General features: G+C 45.9%; 1 protein-coding gene across 1 annotated transcript in view; it reads left to right on the top strand.

Moving 5' to 3' along the window:
* The first annotated feature begins 1,160 nt into the window (after positions 1–1,160).
* ARHGEF28 (Rho guanine nucleotide exchange factor 28) overlaps positions 1,161–20,054 on the top strand; it is a 112,172-nt gene continuing 93,278 nt past the window's right edge. Inside the window, 2 exon segments of the mRNA XM_040985911.1 lie at positions 1,161–1,245; positions 17,860–17,981. Of these exon segments, the coding sequence (XP_040841845.1) occupies positions 1,161–1,245; positions 17,860–17,981 (207 nt within the window).

Genomic DNA, 20,054 nt, shown 5'->3' with positions numbered 1-20,054 from the left:
GGTTTATTTCGGCATCGACTGACCAAGCAAAAGAAAACACGACACTTCTCACTGTTATTCCTACTCCAAGAAATGTTTCCAAGAGCCTTCCCGACAAGACTTGATCTAGAGTCCCTTCCTTCCCCCCAGCCTCTGCTTGCTGTTTTTGAGCCCATCTGTGTGCCTGGAGAAGCAGGGGAGAAGTCTGAGCAGTGCCATGATTTATGGGCAGGCAGTAATGGGTTTCTCCTGAATGCTAATTACTGCAGAATTGTTTAGGGAGACTGTGCAAGAACGGCTGGTTTGTGGTAAATTAGTCACTAGCTCTATTGAGGTGGCCAGCAAGTTTATACCAGAGTTATAAAGGCACCTAAATCCTCAGGCTCGATGGCCAAACTCGGTGACAGTTTAGGAAAAATGCGCCAGTTTTGCTGAACGGCAGTAGATGCCTTTGCATAGATCCCATGAAACGAGTGCAAGTCTGCGTGAAAGTTGAAACTTCCAACCACTTTAGGACAGAAAGGATGGGGAGACTGGCTATTCAGTGAATTATCAGAGCTGTTAAGCTCCTGGAGCTACAAAGCTGTTCAAACTGAAGAATAGCCTGCCCTGGAAAGAGCCCTGCCCTGGGTGCGCCAGCCTGCATTCGCCCGTGGATCAAGCTCCCTGGCTGTCCACACACATAAACCTCAACCTTGATCTCCCTGCGCACAGGGTGGTTTTGGTGCAGAGCCATCCTCCAGTCCCTCCGCAAAGCAAGCGCCTGCCCTGGGAGGTTTTTCTTGGATGCCAGGCAGCTCCCTGTCAATTCCCAGTTACTTTCCTTCTTCATTTCCATTTCCAGCAACAAGACGAGGGGAGTTAATGATTCATTTGCTCCTGGTGACCTTTTGAATAACTGGACTGCGATGGATCTGAGAGGTGCTTGGCTCCCCCTCATCCTCCCCCCTCCCTTTCCTTCCCTGGTTTGGCTTTAATATTTACAGCCTCCTGGTCGGTCTACATGCCTGAACGCCCGGAGCCAGCAACGCAGGGCTTGCCTCTCCCTCCCCGGTGTTGGGGAGCTATTTCATGCAGTCTCATTCCTTCCTTTTACATCACGCGGGAGGCTTGCCTCCTGGCTCCGCCGAGTGCTTCCTGAGTGTGTACTGTGTAATCTGTCCATTCCATTAAAACAGAGGATGGATTCTGACTCCGACTCACCTTTTAACTACTCCTGGCCTTCCTTTCCTAAAATGAAGATTCGCCGGAGGGCATCCAAACAAGGTAGATTGCGATGGTCTGGTCTTCTCCCCTGGAGCCAAACAGGGCATCTTCATATTCTTGCCTTTCTCACGCTTGTTTCTTTGCCAGTCTGTTTTGGGATACAGCGCATGCTGACACATGTCTTCAGAAAACTCTTGCTGTAGAAATGTTTTGAAGGTAGACTTCCGGGGAAAACTTCTTTCCTCTTCTGTTGCTTTTACTTTATATTCTCCTTGGTGTTCGGGACTCTGTTAAAAAAAAATGTGTTTAGTTCAAGGTCAGTGTTTTGGATTCACTTAATCAGAGCTACTTTGGAGTTACCTTGACGATGAGGAGTCTTGTTGATTTCAACATTTCTAGTCCTTCTGGGATGTACAGCGAATGGCGTCTATGTTTGATACTGGCTTTCTGCTTCTTTTGTTTTCATTTGCAAGGGTATGTTAATGAAAAGGAATCATGTGTACATAGATATTCTATTTTGCTGACTTATAGATGTTAGAAGGAAGGGGTTTTTAAATGTTCATTAAGATAGAAGGCCTTTGTACCTTCAAGGAATAAAGTCCTATATTATAAAGCTCATGGGAAATAATGGTCAAGCATAGCAATTGTTAAGAGTCAGAGGAAGACTATCCATTGCTTTGTAGCATGGTTAGAACCGTGGTGGGCTTGCTGTGATGCCTCTTAGCTGAAGTCCCCTCTTATTGTGGTCAGGCCCCCTCTATTGTGGTCAAGCCTTGGACACCAGTGAGAAGCTGGTATGTGAGGGCACAATGGTGGTGCCCTGTGTCGCTGCTATTTTATCCTTGGTTGAGCTTAGCAGGTGGCCATTTTTGCCATCTGAGGATTAGAAAAGCAAGAAAGGAGTCCTTCTGGCCTCTTTCCTCCTGCAGGGACATCTGAGCACTTGTCTGATTCATGGAGGAAAGGCTCAAGTCCATGGGCTAACTTGCTGGTAGTACAGGTGGATTTCTGCATTGTACCTGCCGTGTGGCCTTTTGGGGACAGTCCACGCACTTTCGGTGTGACCTGCACTTCCCCTAGACTAGAATACATCCTAGCTTCAAGGGTCTTTTTCCTTCCTTTTCATATTAAATAGAAGTGCTTGTTTCTTGCTTGCTTTTTAGCTGTGTTACAGGCCAGTTGCAGGGGAATAAGATGAGTTGGCCAGCCAGCCAGCCAGAAGCCTCAGCATGCACTTGTTTGGTGTGCTGCTCAGCTGAAATTGCTACTGGGGACTTTATTAGCTTGTGTTCAGTATACTATTTTTTCTTGTTACTACATTTAAAACATAATTTTCTTATAACAACAAAATGGCTTTTTTTTTCTATTTCATTAAGTTTCTGGATGTTATAAGAAAGGAATGTATACAATCACGGTTTTAACCCCAAAGCCTGTGTATGTCTCAGGGATAGAGTCACATAGGTAAGGGTCATGCTGTACGAAAGTTATCAATAAATGGGCTAAGAGAACAATCCACGTATAAGGGAGCACACTTTGTGCTTTAAGAGCAGGTGTCTGTTTACAGATGGAAAGTGGAGTGAGTGTTAACAGTAGTATTTCTATGTTTATGTTAGTGTTGTCCTGTGCTGTGCCTCTTAGCCTTTCTGTAAAACTGAAAGCCGTTCAAAGAGTGAGAGAGCAGCTATGCCAAGTGTGTAGCCCTTTGGTAAGAGTTGGAGTCTTGAGTGGTCTTGGTACCTTGAGAGTCCTCAGGCCAGGGGATGCTCTGTGTGACTTGGAAACCTCCATGCAGTTGTAGGCAGGAGGCATCTGCTGTCTGTTTCTGTCTTCTAGTCTCTGCTTGATGGCCTGGATGCCCGTGTTCCTGGGGCCTCTGCGACTTGGAGGGCCAGGGGATTCATGATCAGGAGGCCATTGACAGGCTTGGAGTCCAGTGCCGTTGTAGGGAACATATTAACCACACTCTCGCTTTAAATTCAAAGCTGGAGCACAGCCAGCTTGAGCTCTAGCAGAAAGTCATAACATAGCTATGTATAAATTAAACCCAATTCAAGTGAAAGCAAGTACCCAGGATATGAAAATGATTAACTATTTGCTGCTGATAAACAAAAGATGAGTGAGGACCAGGTTGGTAACAGAGAGTTGGGGTGGTTAGACTGTGTCGAACGCTTATTTTTTGGTTAATGATGATGGTGTTGTTGTGAGGAATAAAGCTGGACGTGTCATTATGTCATGTGGATGGAGTCTCCAAACCGTGGACTCCGGGAGATAACCTGGTTCTGCTACCCCAAGTGTAGAGGAGGGCAGTGGGGGCGCAAGAGATGAAGTAGTGGGAATTTTTCCATGTGCTCAGCAGGTGTTTCTGTAGTGTCAGACACTGCTGTGGAGTAGGGTGAAGTTGTGACCCTGAATGAGGCTGGCCCTGCTTACAAGGACCCAAGCATTGGGACTCGACCCTTTGTCTTCAGGATCCAGGCGTTCCAGTGGTAGAAACAACAACATAATTTTTCACACTGATGAGCACTTTGGGAAGGTCTGTGCTTTCCCTAGTTGGAGTGGGTGAGGTGTGCATTCCAGTCATTCTCTGAAACCAAGGTGCCTGGGACTGCTGCTTCCCATCACCAGGCATTCTCAGGTGTAGTTTCCAGTGTCCCGGGGAGTCGCGAAGGAGGCTTTCAGCACCTGGAATTTCTGGCTTCTTAGCAAACCTCTCTTGCATCTGTCAGGACGATCCTCGCCTTGACCCTCTGGTGTTCCTTCCCTGTCCTCAGCCTCCGTGTTCAGGTTTGCTTTGCAGTGTCCTCCTGTGGTTGTTTTCATTTCTTTCCAACACGCGTTAGTGGGGAAGCAAACCCTGAGTGCGAGCATTTGGCGAGGAGCATGTCAGAACCCAGCCATGCCATATTTTACCCACGAAGCATAGCCACTGCCGTTTTTCTCTTCTGAGCCTTCAGAAGACAAGAGAATGTTAAGTTACAAGGGGTGCCTTCGGACTCGACCAGTGTCTGGAGGAGGCTGTGATGGGAAGTGGTGAAAGCAAGCTGCCCCTAGAGTACTTCTGGGGGTTCTTAAAGATTGCTTCTGTGTCTTTTCGTGAGCGCCCTGTGGGCAGGCTGTCCTGGGAGCCCAGTGGTTAATGATTGGAGTGGTCCTCAGTCCACCACTGTTCCACTTCAGGGGCTCTAGGAATGCTCAGAGCTTTTCTCCCGTTGGTTTCCGTAGGAGATTCAAAAGGAGATTCAACTAAGACATTTGCTGTTTACTTATCAGAGATGTAAGAATGCAGAGATGTGAGGCATAAATTGGGCTTTCCCTACAGTTCTTCTTCACTGTTTAAAATGCATACCTTAGGGGATACGGAAGGATCTTTTTCTTTGTAACTTCCGTGTACTTCACGCAATGGCAATGGTTCCCTTCTATGCTTGAAACGTGTGCTTCCCCAGCAACACCAGCTCAAGTGCTTGGCTCCTCCCCACCCCGCCTTTTTGTTTTCCTGATGCAGGGCCAGTCTGTCCTTACCAAAGGAGATACTGTATAACAGAAACCTTGACAGCCTCGGAGAATGTGGACAGGTGATTGTTTTCAACTAAGATTGATGTGACACCCTATTAATCTTAATCACTACTGCTTAGCAGGCTATGGCGAGTGCTTTACGTTAATGCTGTCTGAGTCTCAAAATAACTCTGCAGGACAGATATTATCTCTGTTTTATAGGTGAAGACACTGAGGCTTACACTGTCTTGAACTTGTTTTCAAGGCCACAACAGTGAACTCAGGCACCAGTAACTGTGGTAGAACAGGGAAGCGGGATGAATGGGAGAATGGCATACGAGTCAAGTGTTTTTCGCATGTGTAATCTTGTAACAATAACAACAACAACTTGTTGTTTGTGTGTTAGATGCCAATTGCCATGTTCATTTGTTAGCTGGGGACTTGGAGGCCTCACAGAAGACACGTGAGTTTCTCCAGATCAGAGGAGGCAGAGCCTGTGCCAGAGCCATCTCTGGAATCAGGACACTGCACTTGCAAGGCTTCACTCTTCCCATTAGGCCATAGTGCCTCCTAGGAGAGTAAGAGATGGTGAACTTGGATAGCAGCCTTGGGACATGAGGGTGCTGTGGGCATTGTCTCCATTTCCTCTGTGAGTTAGTGACTAAGAAGAGAGGCGACAGGGGAGACTCTGGATGAGCAAGATGGCAACACTGTCGAGTTCTGATACCTCTTTGGCATACTGATGCACTCACACGCATTACACACATGGGGCTGGGCTGAACGGTCAGGTGCCCGGAGCGCTGGTTACCAGTTGACTTGGGAGAAGAAGAGGCCAGAATTGAGAATTGGGTTAAGAGTACTTCTGCTTTGTCCTGGGAGGTTCACGGGTTTGTGCCAGAGGCAGGTGCATTGAGTGTGTCTGTGTGAGGCTGCTGTAATGGCTCACTCAATATTCAGAGAGCAGATACTGAGCTGCAAAAACAGTCCTTGACATAGGGAGAGTTTAGGCTCATGACATTTCCAAGGTTGAAATGCTAAATTTTAAAGGCCTGTTACTTTTCTCTCTCATGGATTTCTCTGCTCCTTTAGCTTTTCCCTTCCTTTGATGAAGTTGCTTTGAATAGAAGTATATTTAGGGCGTGTGCGTATGCTTAGCTCAGAGTTGCCTGCGAGGATGCTTGGGTTCCAGTAGAAAATGATGCCACCGAAATCTTGTTCCTAATGCTGACATGACCCACCAAGATGCTTCTTCAGCTCTCCGCGAAGATGCCCTACAGCACAGACAGTCCAAGGCTGTGCCTACAGGTCTGCTCTTATGAATAGACAGCATGCCATGTGCCAGGAAACAGAGCTGCACACTCTCCCTTAGTTCAACAAATGGCCACATTTTTGGAAAGTGATTTTTTTTTTCTCCGTTTTTGGCTAGTTTGAATTCCTGGGAAAGGTGTCTTTCACATGAATCTCTGTAATGGGAAGGGGTATACCAACTTATTGTCCTCGTCTCCAGGGAATTGCTACTCACAGCTTCTGGCTTGGAGGAGGGATAACTGTTTGTTCAAGTACATTGATTAAGTAAAGCGGAATGTGACTGATTTCCACAGGAGAGACAGGGACAGATTATTGTGGAAGTTCAAGGTGAAGAGGGCGGTGTGAGATGGTGGCCCATGGAGAAGAGGTTGTTCTAGTGGTGTGTGGTGAGCTGATGGTGGGCTTTAACATGTAGATGGCCCTGCTAAGCACGTGGCTAGACACACACAGACCTAGAGTGCACCAGTGTGATGGGGGAGAGCCTTGCTTCATGGAGTGCAGGAAGATGGATTGGTGCCGAGTGTTGCATTGGCCTGCCTGGTTCCTTTTGTCTGCTTATCAGCCTCCTTCCTTTGCCTGAACAGCACTCAGAGTCCCCAGAAGGTGGTTCCTCCAAATGAGGAACTCCTCATGTGCCTGTGCCTTCCTGGGTACCGTGAGATCAACATCTCACCAAGATGGGTCCATCACAGCGCTTGCCTGGCCACAGTGACTGGTTCATGTGACCAATGAAAATCCTTCTTTGGGATTTTTCAAATTGGAGCTTGGAGGAAAGTCTTGCTGCTTGGATGGAAATATTGGAAGAGTTGGCTGGAGGCCATTAACTGGAAGAAATGAATCATAGTGTCCCATGAGGTTCTGGGTCCTTCTTCTTGTCTCGTAGGCTCCTGTAGCTGAGAAGATTCATACTTCTTAAGACTTGGATGTAAAATTCTTCCAGTTCTGTGAACTTACATGGCTTTAGTAAATTTCCTTCCTTCCTGTTCATTTTTGGCTTTGGAAAATCCAGGTGAATATTGCCACTACTTCCAAGTAGAAATCTGAAGCTCACCCTTCCAGGGGCAGCTGGTGGGTCCTATCCCAGGAGACCTTACCCCAATTCCCTCAGACAGTGGCTCTGCCATTGGTGCCACTTCGCCTTGGGTATGTTTTTGTAATAGTCCTCTCATTGCTGATTGCAGCTGTTATTTAACTTCTGTCCCCCAAGTCACATCCTTGAAGATGGGGACTGGCTGACCTCTCCAGGGTCTGGCTCACAGAAACCAGGAGTAAATATTAATTAGCCCAAACAACATCCAAACACTGTTTTCTCCTGCGGTGACTTGGATCTTTTGCTTACCGGTAGGCAATGGAGCAGGGGTTATTTTAGCCTGATACAGAAAACTTGGTCTCATACAGTAAGTGAACAGTCATCTTTGCAAGGTCTCAGATTTCTGAACCTCACCTCTTTCCTGCCCCCACTCCACTTTTTTTTTGCCAAGCTGCTACTGAATGCGATTTCCTGGTGAAAGAAGAGGGTATGGGGCATGGGGAAGGCCTGATCCTTGAATGCAGGCAGCCTCTGGGACCTCCTGGCTCCTGCAGTGGGCTGACTCACCTCTCTTCCCTGAGGCCTAGCTGCTTTGTGACTAGCTGTTCAAACATCTGTAAAGCAGCTGCGGCTGGGATTCTACCCCTGCTTATTGGTCAGGACCTGACCCTTCTCTGGCCCCACCCTGCCAAGGCCTCCCTCTTGGCACTGGGGTGGGGTGGTGCAGAAACCTTGGGACCTCTGCCTCAGGCTGCTAGCTCAGATGCTGGTTTCAGAAACATCTGCCCTGGAAGCTTGTCCTTTGCATCAGGGAAGTTCTTATGTGGGCCATGCATGTTCAGATCAGCCTCTCACAGCTCCACCTACCTAGAGCCTTTGGAATCTTGAGGGTCCCATTCCCTACTCGGGGCAACCAAGAACAATCCAGGCCAAGACTTGGCTCTGCCACCTGGCCTTGCTCTCCCACCAAGTGTTTGCTGTGGTTGGCTGCCTAAGAGATTGGGGCATCCTGGGGGGGGTGGTCTCCTTCAGGTACAAGACTGAAGCGGGGAAGGCCTGTTCACCTTCAAAGTGGCTTCCCACCCATCTCCTACCTCCAGAAAGCCTCTTGTCCTACTGCTTTGATCCCCTGTGTCTCTGAACATACAAAGTCCTGGTTGTAAATTTTAGTTAACTCTGTACCCAGCTTCCTTTCATGATTACTCAAAGAGAGGCAGCCCAAATGTCTTGGGATAATGGAACTAGATGCAGCTTCTCTGCCAGAAGAAATCCAGGAGAACTCAAAAGGACTGACAGGCACTCCTTTGCTTTCGTCATTCATTTATTCATTCAAAATGTTCTTGAGAACACAGACAAAACAAGTCAAAGAGTTTGCATTTCCATCTTGTTTTTCTGACACAGTCTAAAGAAGATCCCAATTACCTTTCGGGATATGTAGAGGGACAAAGATACTTGTGCCTGAAGAAATGGAGACGGGAAGGTTGGACTTCCTTGCAACTTTTAAAATGATGTCTGTTTGTGAGATTATGCAGGATTTGGGTTATTTGTCGAATCCCCTGTGAAGGAGGCCCCTTGGGTTGCCGGCTTTTTTTTTTTCTTTCTGTAGACCACTTTGCTCTGGCCCTCAGAGAATTGCATCATGAAGGGAAGGGAAGGAATTGTTGATTAAATCTAACCACACCAAGCTCCACGCGTCACACACGACTGAATAGCTACTTGAACGCTTAAGGGAAGCAAAGGCCGAAAGAAATTATTTACGCACTTGAGAGTCCTTGTTCAAGCGTAAACATTTGTGCTCTAAAGGCTACTTTGTGGTGCTACAATTAGGAATGAGAACTCAGAAAGATTTTAGGGGGAAATTGTTCTCTAAGGACTCTCTGCTCCACTCCCTCCTGTGCCTCTTGTGCAGTGGGAGGGAAAGACTTATTTTTCCCTCCTAAATATTTTTGTTAGGTTTTTCTCAAAATAGCAGAATAGGACCTCTCTAGGGTATGATTTTAAAGCAGCAACTGTGCTTGTCCCATAGAAGGGGCTTCAACGTGCTCTTCCAAGGGAGAAGGCAGAGAAATAGCCCAACGCCTCTGAACCCATGGGCTTCTGCCCTCAGCTGGGTCCCTGGCTGGGAGCAGCACTGAGCTGGGAGGCTGTGCCTCTTCCCCTGGCTTGTTGTGCAGTCATGGGAAGTGAGGGAAGTCCCAGGGGTGACTTGGGTGATTGGGTCCCTCTCTCATTGGTCCCTCGCTCTCTGGAGCCTCTCTCATTGAGTGGAGAGAGATTGCTGGCGCTCTTGTAGACTCATCCCAGCACCGACCCCAGTCTGCAGAGTAACTAGCTTGCTGGTGACCCATCAGACATTGCTGAGCTCAGCGTGGTTTTAGAGAGTGCTTGCATCTTCTCTGGAATTCCAGGTCCAGTGCAGAAGAGGTTGGTTGAGAGAGCGTCAAGGCAGATTCTAATACTAACCAGGCAGTCCCCAAGAGAGCTGTGTAGGAGGGGTGGGGAAGGAGTCATGAGATAGTTCACTTGCACAGTGTGGCCGGGGCAGTTTCTCCTTTCTGCTGGATCTCAGTAAGATGGTTCATGACGACTGTTTTCTGCCCATTCCAGAACTTAGCAACCATCCCTCTGAATTTGGAACAGTGGGAAAAGGACCGGGCAGTGGTCTCTGCCAGCAGCATTCTTGTTTCCTGGCCCAGTCACTTCATAACCTGTGCAGGTGAACTGAGCCAGTGAAGATTAAATAATATCCTCTAGAGTTAAGGTTGGCAGAATTGACAAATGCTTAAAAAATACCATGTACCTTTAGGGAAACATTGTCAGTTAATATGTTTACAATATACATTAAAAAGACTTCAAAAAGTTTATGCAAAGTGGAACTAAATAGAAAGCTAATTTTGGCAGATTTTTTTTTTGTCAACCCCATGCATAGTTTGTTCATCATTTGCATTCCCTCTGAACTTTTTCAATATCCTTCCTATCATTTGAAGCTGGAAACCTACTGATATTTGAAATGACACAGTTGTTCTTTCACAAAGGAGACACATTTTTAAAAGAAGACTTACTTTTCTCTTATGTTAACTATGAAAGATAGTTATTGTGAAAATTCTCATAATTACAGACGACAGTATTAAAAATCAAAACTACCTTCACCCTATTCCTTACAATTGACATTTCAATTTATCTTTCTAGTCTTTTCTCTCAAGTGCCTTGACTGTTGCTGTGTGGTCAAACAAAGTGAATTCATGTGTTCATTGTTTTCTGGGAAGCCACACGGTGTCCTGTGATGCCAGTGGGTCACCAGGGGTAAACAGAGGGCCAGGAATTCATCAAATGTCCCCAGATAGAAGCCACACGGTAACACAGTAATTACTCATGGAAATGTGAATCTTCAATGGGAAAAATCACCATGTTCTCCCATTCATAATAGGATACTCAGTAGTCCCTGAGAGCAGATAAAGTTGTTGGAGCTACTAACAGAATGCCTGTGCAGAGCTACCATTCACTGGTTGTGTGGCCTTGTGAAGTGACTGAAATAGCAGCAATGGAAAATGAATAATATGGCTTCAAAGAATTGTTGACAAGAAGCAAGAGAAAATGAAGGAGTGATGGTGCCATTTGCAGCACAGCCTGAAACGGGAGCAAGAGCAGCCAGGCTAAGTGCAGTGCACCTGCAGAGTCGGAGATGTTGTAGCTGGCCTGGGAGAGTGTTCGGGCTGCAGCGGGTGCCTGAATTCTGTGCTTAGCAAGGGGAACTCGGGGCTTCAGGGAGTGTTTTTCCAAACTAACCGCTGTAGGCCTGGCACGATTCTGGGCGCTGGGAATGCAGTGCCAAGGCATTCGGCGTTGCTGTTCTGGAGCAAACACGCTGGCTGATAGCAAATGCATCCTAGGATGTCTGAGGGTTGCTGGTGTGCAGGCCAGGAAAAGCAGGGCCTGAGAATGGCTGTTCTATAGGCAATGGCCAGGGAGCACCTCCTTGGCAGGATAACCAGTGAACAATAATTCCAGAATTGTCTGCTCTTGAAGGTTGTTTAGAGACCTGGGAAGAATGGGTATAAGGCAAGCTGGCAATAAACTTTTTGCCTTAGACTCCTGATCCTTGGCTCCCAGTGTCTTTTTAATATATCAGTATGGTTGTAGCCCAAGTCCTGAGATCCAAAGAGATCCTCCAAACACTTCAGAAAGCGAGGGAGGAAAGCCTCTGTGCACTCGGGAGGAGCAGGGCCGGCAGGGGAAAACAGCAAGTGCAAATGGCCAGGGGCAGAGTGGCAGGAAGACCTGGGCGGCTGGTGTGAAATTGTGGGCAGGCCAGGCGCAGGCTATGTGAGGCACTGGTGTTTCCTCAGAGGAAGAAGGGAAACCATTGGAGGGTTTTGCATGGGTGGGGCAGGTGAAGCTGAGAGCGAAGGCAGGTCCATCAGTCAGGAGCCTGCAGAGAGGATGGTGGCTGGCTGAGCAGGGCAATGGAAGGGATCGGATTCCACTTGCAACAAAACAAATGCAGTTGGAGACCAGGATGCTAAGTGATGTAAGCCAGACAGACACAGAAAGACAGGAATTACGCGTTCTCTCTGACTTGTGGGAGTTAGTTTGCATAAAGGCATAACAGTTGTGTGGCTGTCACATAATCAGGTCTAGAGTTAAGAACACTGCTTCACTGGATGACGCTGTGTACATGACAACATGCCTCTCCCCAAGTTCTCATTATTGTCATGAGCCCCTTGCCTAGTGATACTATCTCTGTTTTCAAGGAAATACAGCCTAGATATAGGTTTATAGAGATCATGTCTATCTATGAAGTGAATGTTGAAAGTTGTTAAATTTATGTCCAACGCTGTAGCATACTGGGTTAAACTGCCTGTGATGCATTCTGTATTGTTTGAGTCCCGGCTACTCCACTTTTCCACCCGGCTTCCTGCTAATACACTTGGGAAAGCAGCAGAAGATGGCCCAAGTGTTTGGGGGCCTTGCCACCCACATGAGAGTCCTGGACAGAATTCCTGACTCCTGCCTTTGGCGTGGCCCAGTCCCTGCTCTCTCATGGCTGTTTTGGGGAGTGAGTCAGCAGATAAGTATCTCTGTCTCTTTCTCTGTCACTCTGCCTTTCAAAGAAACAAATAAAAACAAGTGTTAAAAAGTCATCAAATGTATACAGACAAAAGAAGACACTTAGGGTAAAATCTATGCTTCTCTGTGAAAACCAGATGTGGCCATTTGAAAAGGTAGACACATGGAACAACAAAAAAGGGCTAGCTTCTGAAACGGTGGAGTTGTGAAACAGTAAGAACAGGCAAGAGAGACTGGGGGGAGGGGGAGGCAGAACTGCCATTACTGGGGGAGGAGCGCTAAGGAAAGCAGGAAAAGCAGACATTCTGTTTTGGAGCTGAGTGCAGGGCTCGGGTGCTGGGTGAGTTGCTGGAGCTGTCGCTGAGAAAGATGTGACTCAGGTGAGAGGTGAGACCGGAGAACAACATCTGCGAGTCATCCCATGGTGCTGTGTGTGTGTGCTGTGTGTGTGTGTAGGTGGGGGAGTGAGGATAGACCCTCCCGAGTGCAGCTGCTCAGGTGGAGAAGGCAGGAGTAGTGGGTGATGGGGACCCAGAAAGGAGAGTCGGTTAGGTGGGTGAGAGCCTCAGCTTCTGTGGACCACAGGAGGTGATTGAGGGCTGGTGGAAGAAGGTCAAGGGTGGCCGGAGGGGGCACTGCTTTAGTGCTGTGCTGGGAACTGGACTCTCCCAGAAGCCTCATCTGGTTTGGATGGCCGATCCTTCCTAGTACGTCTTTTTTTGTTGGACTCAGGAAGTTCTAGGCTTACAAAAAATACACATAAATGAATGAGTGAATGACTGGGTTAAGAGATTTCTGGACTGAGGTGGCTTTGACAGGTGAGCATTTGGCACCCAGATGGGGAAGCAGGCCAGCGGCCTGTTCGTTGTGTTTGTCTGGGCGTAGTCTGAAGTAGGCCACATTCTCCTTTGGCCGCCAGCTGGGTTTCGTGGGAAGGCAGCTTGCAGAAGTCCCGCGTGTCCTGGGCAAACGTTGGAGCCGAGGGAGGCATCACAGCTCTCTCCCCCTCTCCTGCTACTAGCACCAATTCCCTTCTTTCTTCAGGTAAAATAGATTCATGTTCAGTTTCTCTGTACCACCTAACTAGGGTGTCTACTGTGACCAGGAAGTGAGGCTGAAAGTTGGAGCCCTGATTAAGCTACCTGGATCAGGTTACAAAGCAGCCAGATTGGGCCAGGGAGGAGCGGGGATCCCCTTCGAGTGACTGTTTGTCCCGCGGGCACCCCGTGTGAGATGGAGACCTTGGCCCGTCCACTGGATCGTGTCTGGACGTCTTGATTTCTGAACCCTCCCTGTGCTCTTGGGAAACCCCACCTCTGAATGTCCTACTTTATTCCCTGTTGCTGCTTCCGTGTCAGGCCCCGGGAGAAGCGCCTAGGGTGGTTTAGTGAGCTCTGTTTTTTCATCCCCTTTTATGTTTTTCAATTATTACAGCCTGGATGGTCCTCAAAATTTTTGAACGTGAGCTAAGGCTGAAATAAGACACACGGTTTGGAAGGGTCTTCGCACAGCAACTGAAATGTTTTGTGCTTTCTACTCATCTGGGGTTTGTTTTCAAAATATGTCGTTTCTTAAAAATCAAAATTACCTGAAAGTAAGAAAACTACACTACACAATATCAAGCATGTATTAATAAACATTTAACTAGTGCTGAATAGGTATAGATTCTGTCCCAATGACTTAAAATATTAACTCATTCCATCCTTAGGGCAGTCTGATGAGGCAGATGTTCTAGTATCCTTACTTTTGTAGATTAGGACATGGCGGCACAGAGAAGGTAAGTAATTTCTCCAAGGTCACACAGCTGATGGTTAAGTGGAAGCCAGAACCCAGCCAGTCTGGTTCCAAGGTCCAGACTTTTAACAATATACTGACTGCTTTTTGCTAATTTAAGTTTCCCAGCTTTGGACATTTTTATACTGGCCTTGAAATATAGATTTAGCAAATATTAAAGATTAGTGCTTTCCCCAAAATGGGTTAAAATCTTTTTCTTACTGTCTTTCTTCCTCTCTCTTGCTCTCTCTCTCTCTCTCTCTTTTTTTTCTGAGACAAACTGTTTATAGACAGAACTGTATTCTCATAGCAAATTATTTCTTTATACTGATTGACAAGAAACTTGAAAGGCCAATATTTTTTCATTTAACTTACCACTGAGGAAATTACATGTAGAAGTAACAAAACCGTGTTTCTGGAAAATCTTTTCAAAAGAATCAGCCCTTTTTTTTTTTTAAAGCAATGTTAATGTAGCTTTTTTTGTGGGGAGGAGGTGAAATGAAATAGAGCAACTGGCCACTTGAGTGTAGACAACATGCTTGCTTTTCAAGGTCAGTGTCGCTCTGGTGGTCATTTGTGGCACCACGTGTGGAGGTGAATGCAGGCATGGGGGCCATGCTGGTGACAGTTTCTGGAAGGTGTTCCCTTGTGGCATCTGTTGTCTCAAGCAAGGTGTCATTTGGCAAGCGGAGACTATGGGTGCTCCGGAGAGAGCCTCCAGCACTGGCTGCTGGCGCTGCGTGAGCCAGCCCGTCTGCGGCAGGCTGTGGGTGAACCAGAGCAGAGACAGAAATTTCTAGCTCTTCCCTGCTGTGTGGTGTTCTTGTACAGTAATATCAATGGCCACCCTGCAGAGCGAGGCTTCTTAGGGGAGTCATTATGGAAAATACAGGTTGGTGACAACATCTGGGTCATCATGGCCAATGTCACACAGAAGATGTTGAATCCAGTAGTAAGGCGGGCATTTCCCTTTGAACTTGGATCTCTCTGGAGATTGAAAGAGACAGTCTCAGCATGGCGCCCCACCTCTCCACCCACCTCAAGTGCTTTCCAGTGCCTGAGAGAACCTGCCTCTGATTCTCAACATGGATAGGCTCCTGCATTTAGTCTCAAGTTCATTTCCTGGTGTTCGTGCCCTCACTCTCTTCTCCTTCTGATTGGCCCTCAAGGGACAGTGAAGAGAAAGTATTTCTTAAAAAAACTCATTTTGTTTAAAAAGAAGAAAGATGAGGCCATCTGAATAAAAACACTAAAGAATGTAATAATCTAAGTGCGACGTTTAGGGCAAGATTGTGCCTTGGGCTGGAAATCTGACAAAAGCTGGGGCAGTGTGTGTCTAGTGGCAGATGTGGGTAGCTGAGAGCCACAGGTGTCAGGTGTCTGAAGCTCGGGAGTTTTGCCGTCTTCATGCAGTGCTGGGACTTGATGATACAGCTGCGGTGGGGGCCCCTAGGACGCGCCCCTCCTCAGTCGTAGCAGACGTCTGCAGTACAAACACAGCTCTTGGTGCCCCCACGGGATCCATCCCAGTCCCGGGACAAGTCATGGCGCCCAACGTGTTTCTGAACTTCGTATTTAGAATTCTCTGGGTTTCAGGACTGTAGGGTCGAGATTGTCCACCTTCTTTGGTAACGTCATTTTATTAAGCCCTGATTAGATCTTTTATGCTGGAAACTGATTCGACCCGGATTTGGACCAGGGCCTAGACGCAATCATCTTTTGGTTTCTTGCACTGCGTGGGTGAGACCTTGTCATGGAATGGAGGACCAGGCGGATCTGTGTGTGAGAGAAAGTTGAGTCCAAGTGCCTTTTGCCTGTGTGAGGATAAACACCATGCTAGTTCCTCGTCCTGCTAATCGTGAAGTGAGTGAGCGGTCAGGATTCTGAACATGAAGTTCCCTGTGGTGGTGAAGGGTGTGACTGTCAGGTGACCACTTGCTAGTATCACGTGGCTTGGAGTCCTATTTCGTTGCATTGTATGTTTTGAAAATCAAATCCATCCACTCTTTGTAGTTGTATTTTTTTTAAGCATAGCTTGTTTGTTCTTCGCTCAGTCATCAATAAAAATCTTCATTTGGCAATAGTTAATAAGCAGCATGAACTCCAAAAAATAATGGCAAAAATGCTGAGTGTTTGATCAGTCTGAATTTTATGTCATGGGAGGGCAGTTCAGTTGGGTTACTTTTAAGGGCCATGTTGAGTTATTTCTGATTCTTTTTTAAAACATTCTGTAAAATGACAAAAACAAAGTGTTTTCTTCAGAGAAAAGTGTTTTGTCATTTTATTAATGTATAACTGTTGGAACTCTTCTTTTGTGTAATTAAAATCCAGATGCATAGTGATTAACAAAGGCTAGACTTGGCAAATATTTGTGATTTTCCATATTGTATTATTAACCGATAAAATAATGTGTTACAGAGGGGCCAGCACAGGGACTCAGTTGGCTGGTCCTCAGCCTGCAAAGGTAGCATCCCATACGGGTTCTGATTCAATTCTTGGCTGCCTCGCTTCTGGTCCAGCTCCCTCCCTATAACCGGGAAAACTGAAGAGAATGGCTTGGGTCCTTGGGTCCTTATACCCAGGTAGGAGGCTGTGGGGAGGCTCCTGGCTCCTGGCATGGGATCAGCTCAGCTCTGGCCATTGCAGTTATTTGGGGAGTGAGACAGTGGATTGAAAATCTCTCTCTCTCTCTGTAAATATACCCCTTCAGTTAAAAAATGAAGTATGGAATAAGAATAAAAAGTTAGAGGTAAATTTAGATGGCAGAATTTAGAAGCAAAGTCTGTTTGCCTTGTATAAGTCATGTGTCTGGTAGCTGTTGTAATACCATCTAGGACTTTCAATGAAAGGATAGAATGTTTTGCTCATGGGACATGTTCCTGATGGTTATTAGTCTTTTTCGTGTTCTGATTCACTCCTGTGGATTATCACAAAAGCAAGAGACACATGTATCATTTATTTTGGAACAGAAGCCACACTGTCCCTTTTGAACCACTCAAGAAAACTTGGTGTAATGAAAGTGACGATTGCATGTGCTGTGGTTGCAGCGTTGAGTGGACTCCACTGAGGTCATTGATGGATATGGAGAACGTACTTTTTGGTGTAACACTGTGATTGGTGTCCACGGTGAACAGGGTTAATCATCACTATTCACAAGAATGATAGTGATCAATGAATACAGGTAACTGCTCCACGTGCCTGGGCTTGTTTAATCCTCGTAACCACACAATGAGGAAAGCATAATAAGAAATTCATTTTTGTGGGTGAGGAAACTCTAAGAAGTTATCATCTGGTGGATTAGAAAAAAACCCACGGTCATGGGGAACAAGGCTCTCTGGTTGCATTTGCTTTGTTCAGCTCTCTGTTGGCTGTTAGGAGGGTCAAGTCTCGACTGTGTGGGTCTCTGCTGTGTGCAGGCTCACTTACTTAGGATGAAGCTGGAATGTGCTAGGGAGCACAAGCACTTGTACTTCAATAAAAGAGAATGCGTGAGACTGATTGTTGCACAGGCAGTGGAGACCTGGACTGCCTCAACTCTGCCCTGGCTTGGCAGTTTCACTAACAAGTCACTGAGTCTGAGCTTGTCTCTGGAACCTGAGAATTACAGCACTACAACATGAATAAAGATGCTTCTACAACATTAATGAAGAGAAGTGAAGATTAGTTGAATCTGTTGCACATGGAAGGCAAAGATCTTTTAAAAAAAAAAAAAAGATCCCTGGTGATAAGGAAAGTAGGGCTTGAAGTAGGAAAATATTTGTCCAGAACCATTTATTGGTCTATGTTGAGCCGTTATATGAATGGCTCATTCTCGAAAACTGAAAAGATTTCCATGTAGAAGAGAAGATTCTAATCATATAGCTCTTAAAACATGCAGGAGGCAAGATATCATCCTCAAATATGTATTCTTGATTTTTTTCCTTATGCGTTGACTAAGAGTGATAAGCCCCACTGTAACCCAGCATCCTCCTGCTTCACGTGTCCTCTTTTCATTTCCCCTCCAGATCGCTCCTTTGATGACCTCAAAAAATCCAAGCTGCGCCCCGAATTCCTTGCCACAGGCCATCTCTCTAACATGCTGAATGGAGGTGATGAAGTGTACGCGAACTGTATGGTGATAGACCAGGTAAGGCATGGCTGACCTGGCAAGGTGGAAGTTCAGCCTGGTGGTGCTGCTTCTGCCACTTTCCCTGAGCGTGGCCCTGGGGTGCTGCTGTGGAGTCTCACCTGGAAATGTCACTGACAATCAAGCTAATTAAACGTATCCATTATCTCACATTGTGTGTATGTTGACACCAACTTGCTTGGCAAATTTTAAGTATACAATGAAGTATTATTAACTATTCTATACCTTAGATCTCCGTAACATCTTTTCTTTTTTTTTTAATGATTTTTAATTTCTTTACTTGCTTACCTGAAAAAGTTACATAGAAAGCAGGTGAAAGGTGGTAGTGATGGGAAGAGACCGTATACCTGCTGGCTCACTTTTCAAATGGGCATGGCTGGGCCAAGCTGAAGCCAGGAGCCAAGAGCCAGGAACTCCATCTGGGTGTCCCACATGGGTGGCAGGGACTCAAGCACGTGGGCCATCATCCATTATTTTCCAGACATATCAGCAAAGATTAGAAATGAGAATGGAGCAGCTGGGTCCAACCAGCACTCTTACAGGATGCTGGCAGTTCAGGGAGCAGCTTAACCCACTGTGCCACAATACTGGCCTGCAGATCTTCTTTACCGTATAACTTAAATCTGCACCTGTTAACCAATGTCTTCTCATTTCACTGTTCTGGTCAGTTTGACTTTCTACTTCTTAGAATTTGAGTTCCGCTTATTAGTATGGTCCTGGAGAATTCATCTTTCCATGCTGAGGTTAGATGACTTAGCCTGAGGTCCTCCAGGTTTATGCATGTCGTTGCAGAACACAGAATTTCCTTTTAAAGATTGACTGTGATTTCTGTGTTTGCACATGGAATCTCACGTTTGCACACGCAGGATTTCCTTAAGTCGTTCATTCAAAGACGGATACTAAGACTCCACAGTGTTTCCTTTGGCTTTATACTGCTAAACGGTAGTTTTGTTGTAATTTTTCTTGAGGAAACTCCACAGTATCTTCGGTGAAGGTTGTACTAATTTACACTCTCATTGGCAGTGTTACAGGGTTCCCTTTGTTCCTAGCCTCACCAACACTTATCCTTGGACCTTGTGATAAAAGCTGTCCAAACAGGTGTGAGGTGATTATCTCACTGTGGCTTTCATTTGCATTCACTGAAGATGATTTGGAAGAAAACGTTGGTTTAGGTGCTTTGCCCGTTTTGAATCAGGTTGTTATAGCATTTTTGTGATGGGCTGTATGGCTTCCTTCTGTATCTTGGATATTTTACTCCTTATCAGACACGTGGCTTGTGGATATTTTCTTGCATTGTATAGCTCACCTTTTAATGTTGTTGGTATTTCCTGTACAGTGCAGGGACTCTTTAGTTTGACGTTTTCCTGCTTTGTTTACCATGATTTTGGTGTTACGCTAGGCAGTCATTGCCAAAATTAGTGTCTGTGTTTCTGGGAGCTCTACAGTTTCAGGTTTTACATTTAAGTCCTTAATATATTTTTTGCTTGTGTGTGTGTGTGTGTGTGTGTGGTGTAAGAAACTATTCTTTCAGCATTGTATATTTTTTAGTGTCTTTGGTAAGGTTTAATGGACTATGTATGTGTTGGCTCACTTCTGGATTTTCTCCTCTGTTTGATTCACCCGTGTGTCTGAACCCAGGCCAATACCACCGTGTTTTCTCATAGTTCCGTAAGGCAAATCAACACCTTGAAGTCTGATGCCTCCAGCTTTATTCTTCGTTTCAGCTATTTTGAGTATCTTGTGGCTCCATACCAATTTGAGCATTGTTTTTCTCTATTTCTATGAAAAAAAAAAAAAGAAAGCTTTGCTTTGATTCTACAGACCACTTGGAGTATAATAGATATTTTGACAGTGAATGAGTTGTACAATTTGTGAACATGGGGAATCCTTCCACGTTTTTGTCTTCTTTGATTTTATTTCTTTAGTGTTTTGTAATTTTCAGCGTGCAAATCTGTACCATGTTCTTCTTTTAAAGAATTGTTTTTCTGCTGCCGTGTTTTCTTAGTCCAGGTAAAATAGTTCTCGAAATCTTGTTTACTTTTATTCTTAACCTCAGTGAATATTAGACAATTT

This window comes from Ochotona curzoniae, unplaced genomic scaffold (assembly GCF_017591425.1).
Source record: "Ochotona curzoniae isolate NIBS_2020 unplaced genomic scaffold, NIBS_Ocur_1.0 contig_4501, whole genome shotgun sequence".
Lineage (NCBI taxonomy): Eukaryota > Metazoa > Chordata > Mammalia > Lagomorpha > Ochotonidae > Ochotona > Ochotona curzoniae.
The sequence above is the reverse complement of the archived record's forward strand: the minus strand, read 5'-3'. Positions and strand labels throughout refer to the sequence as shown.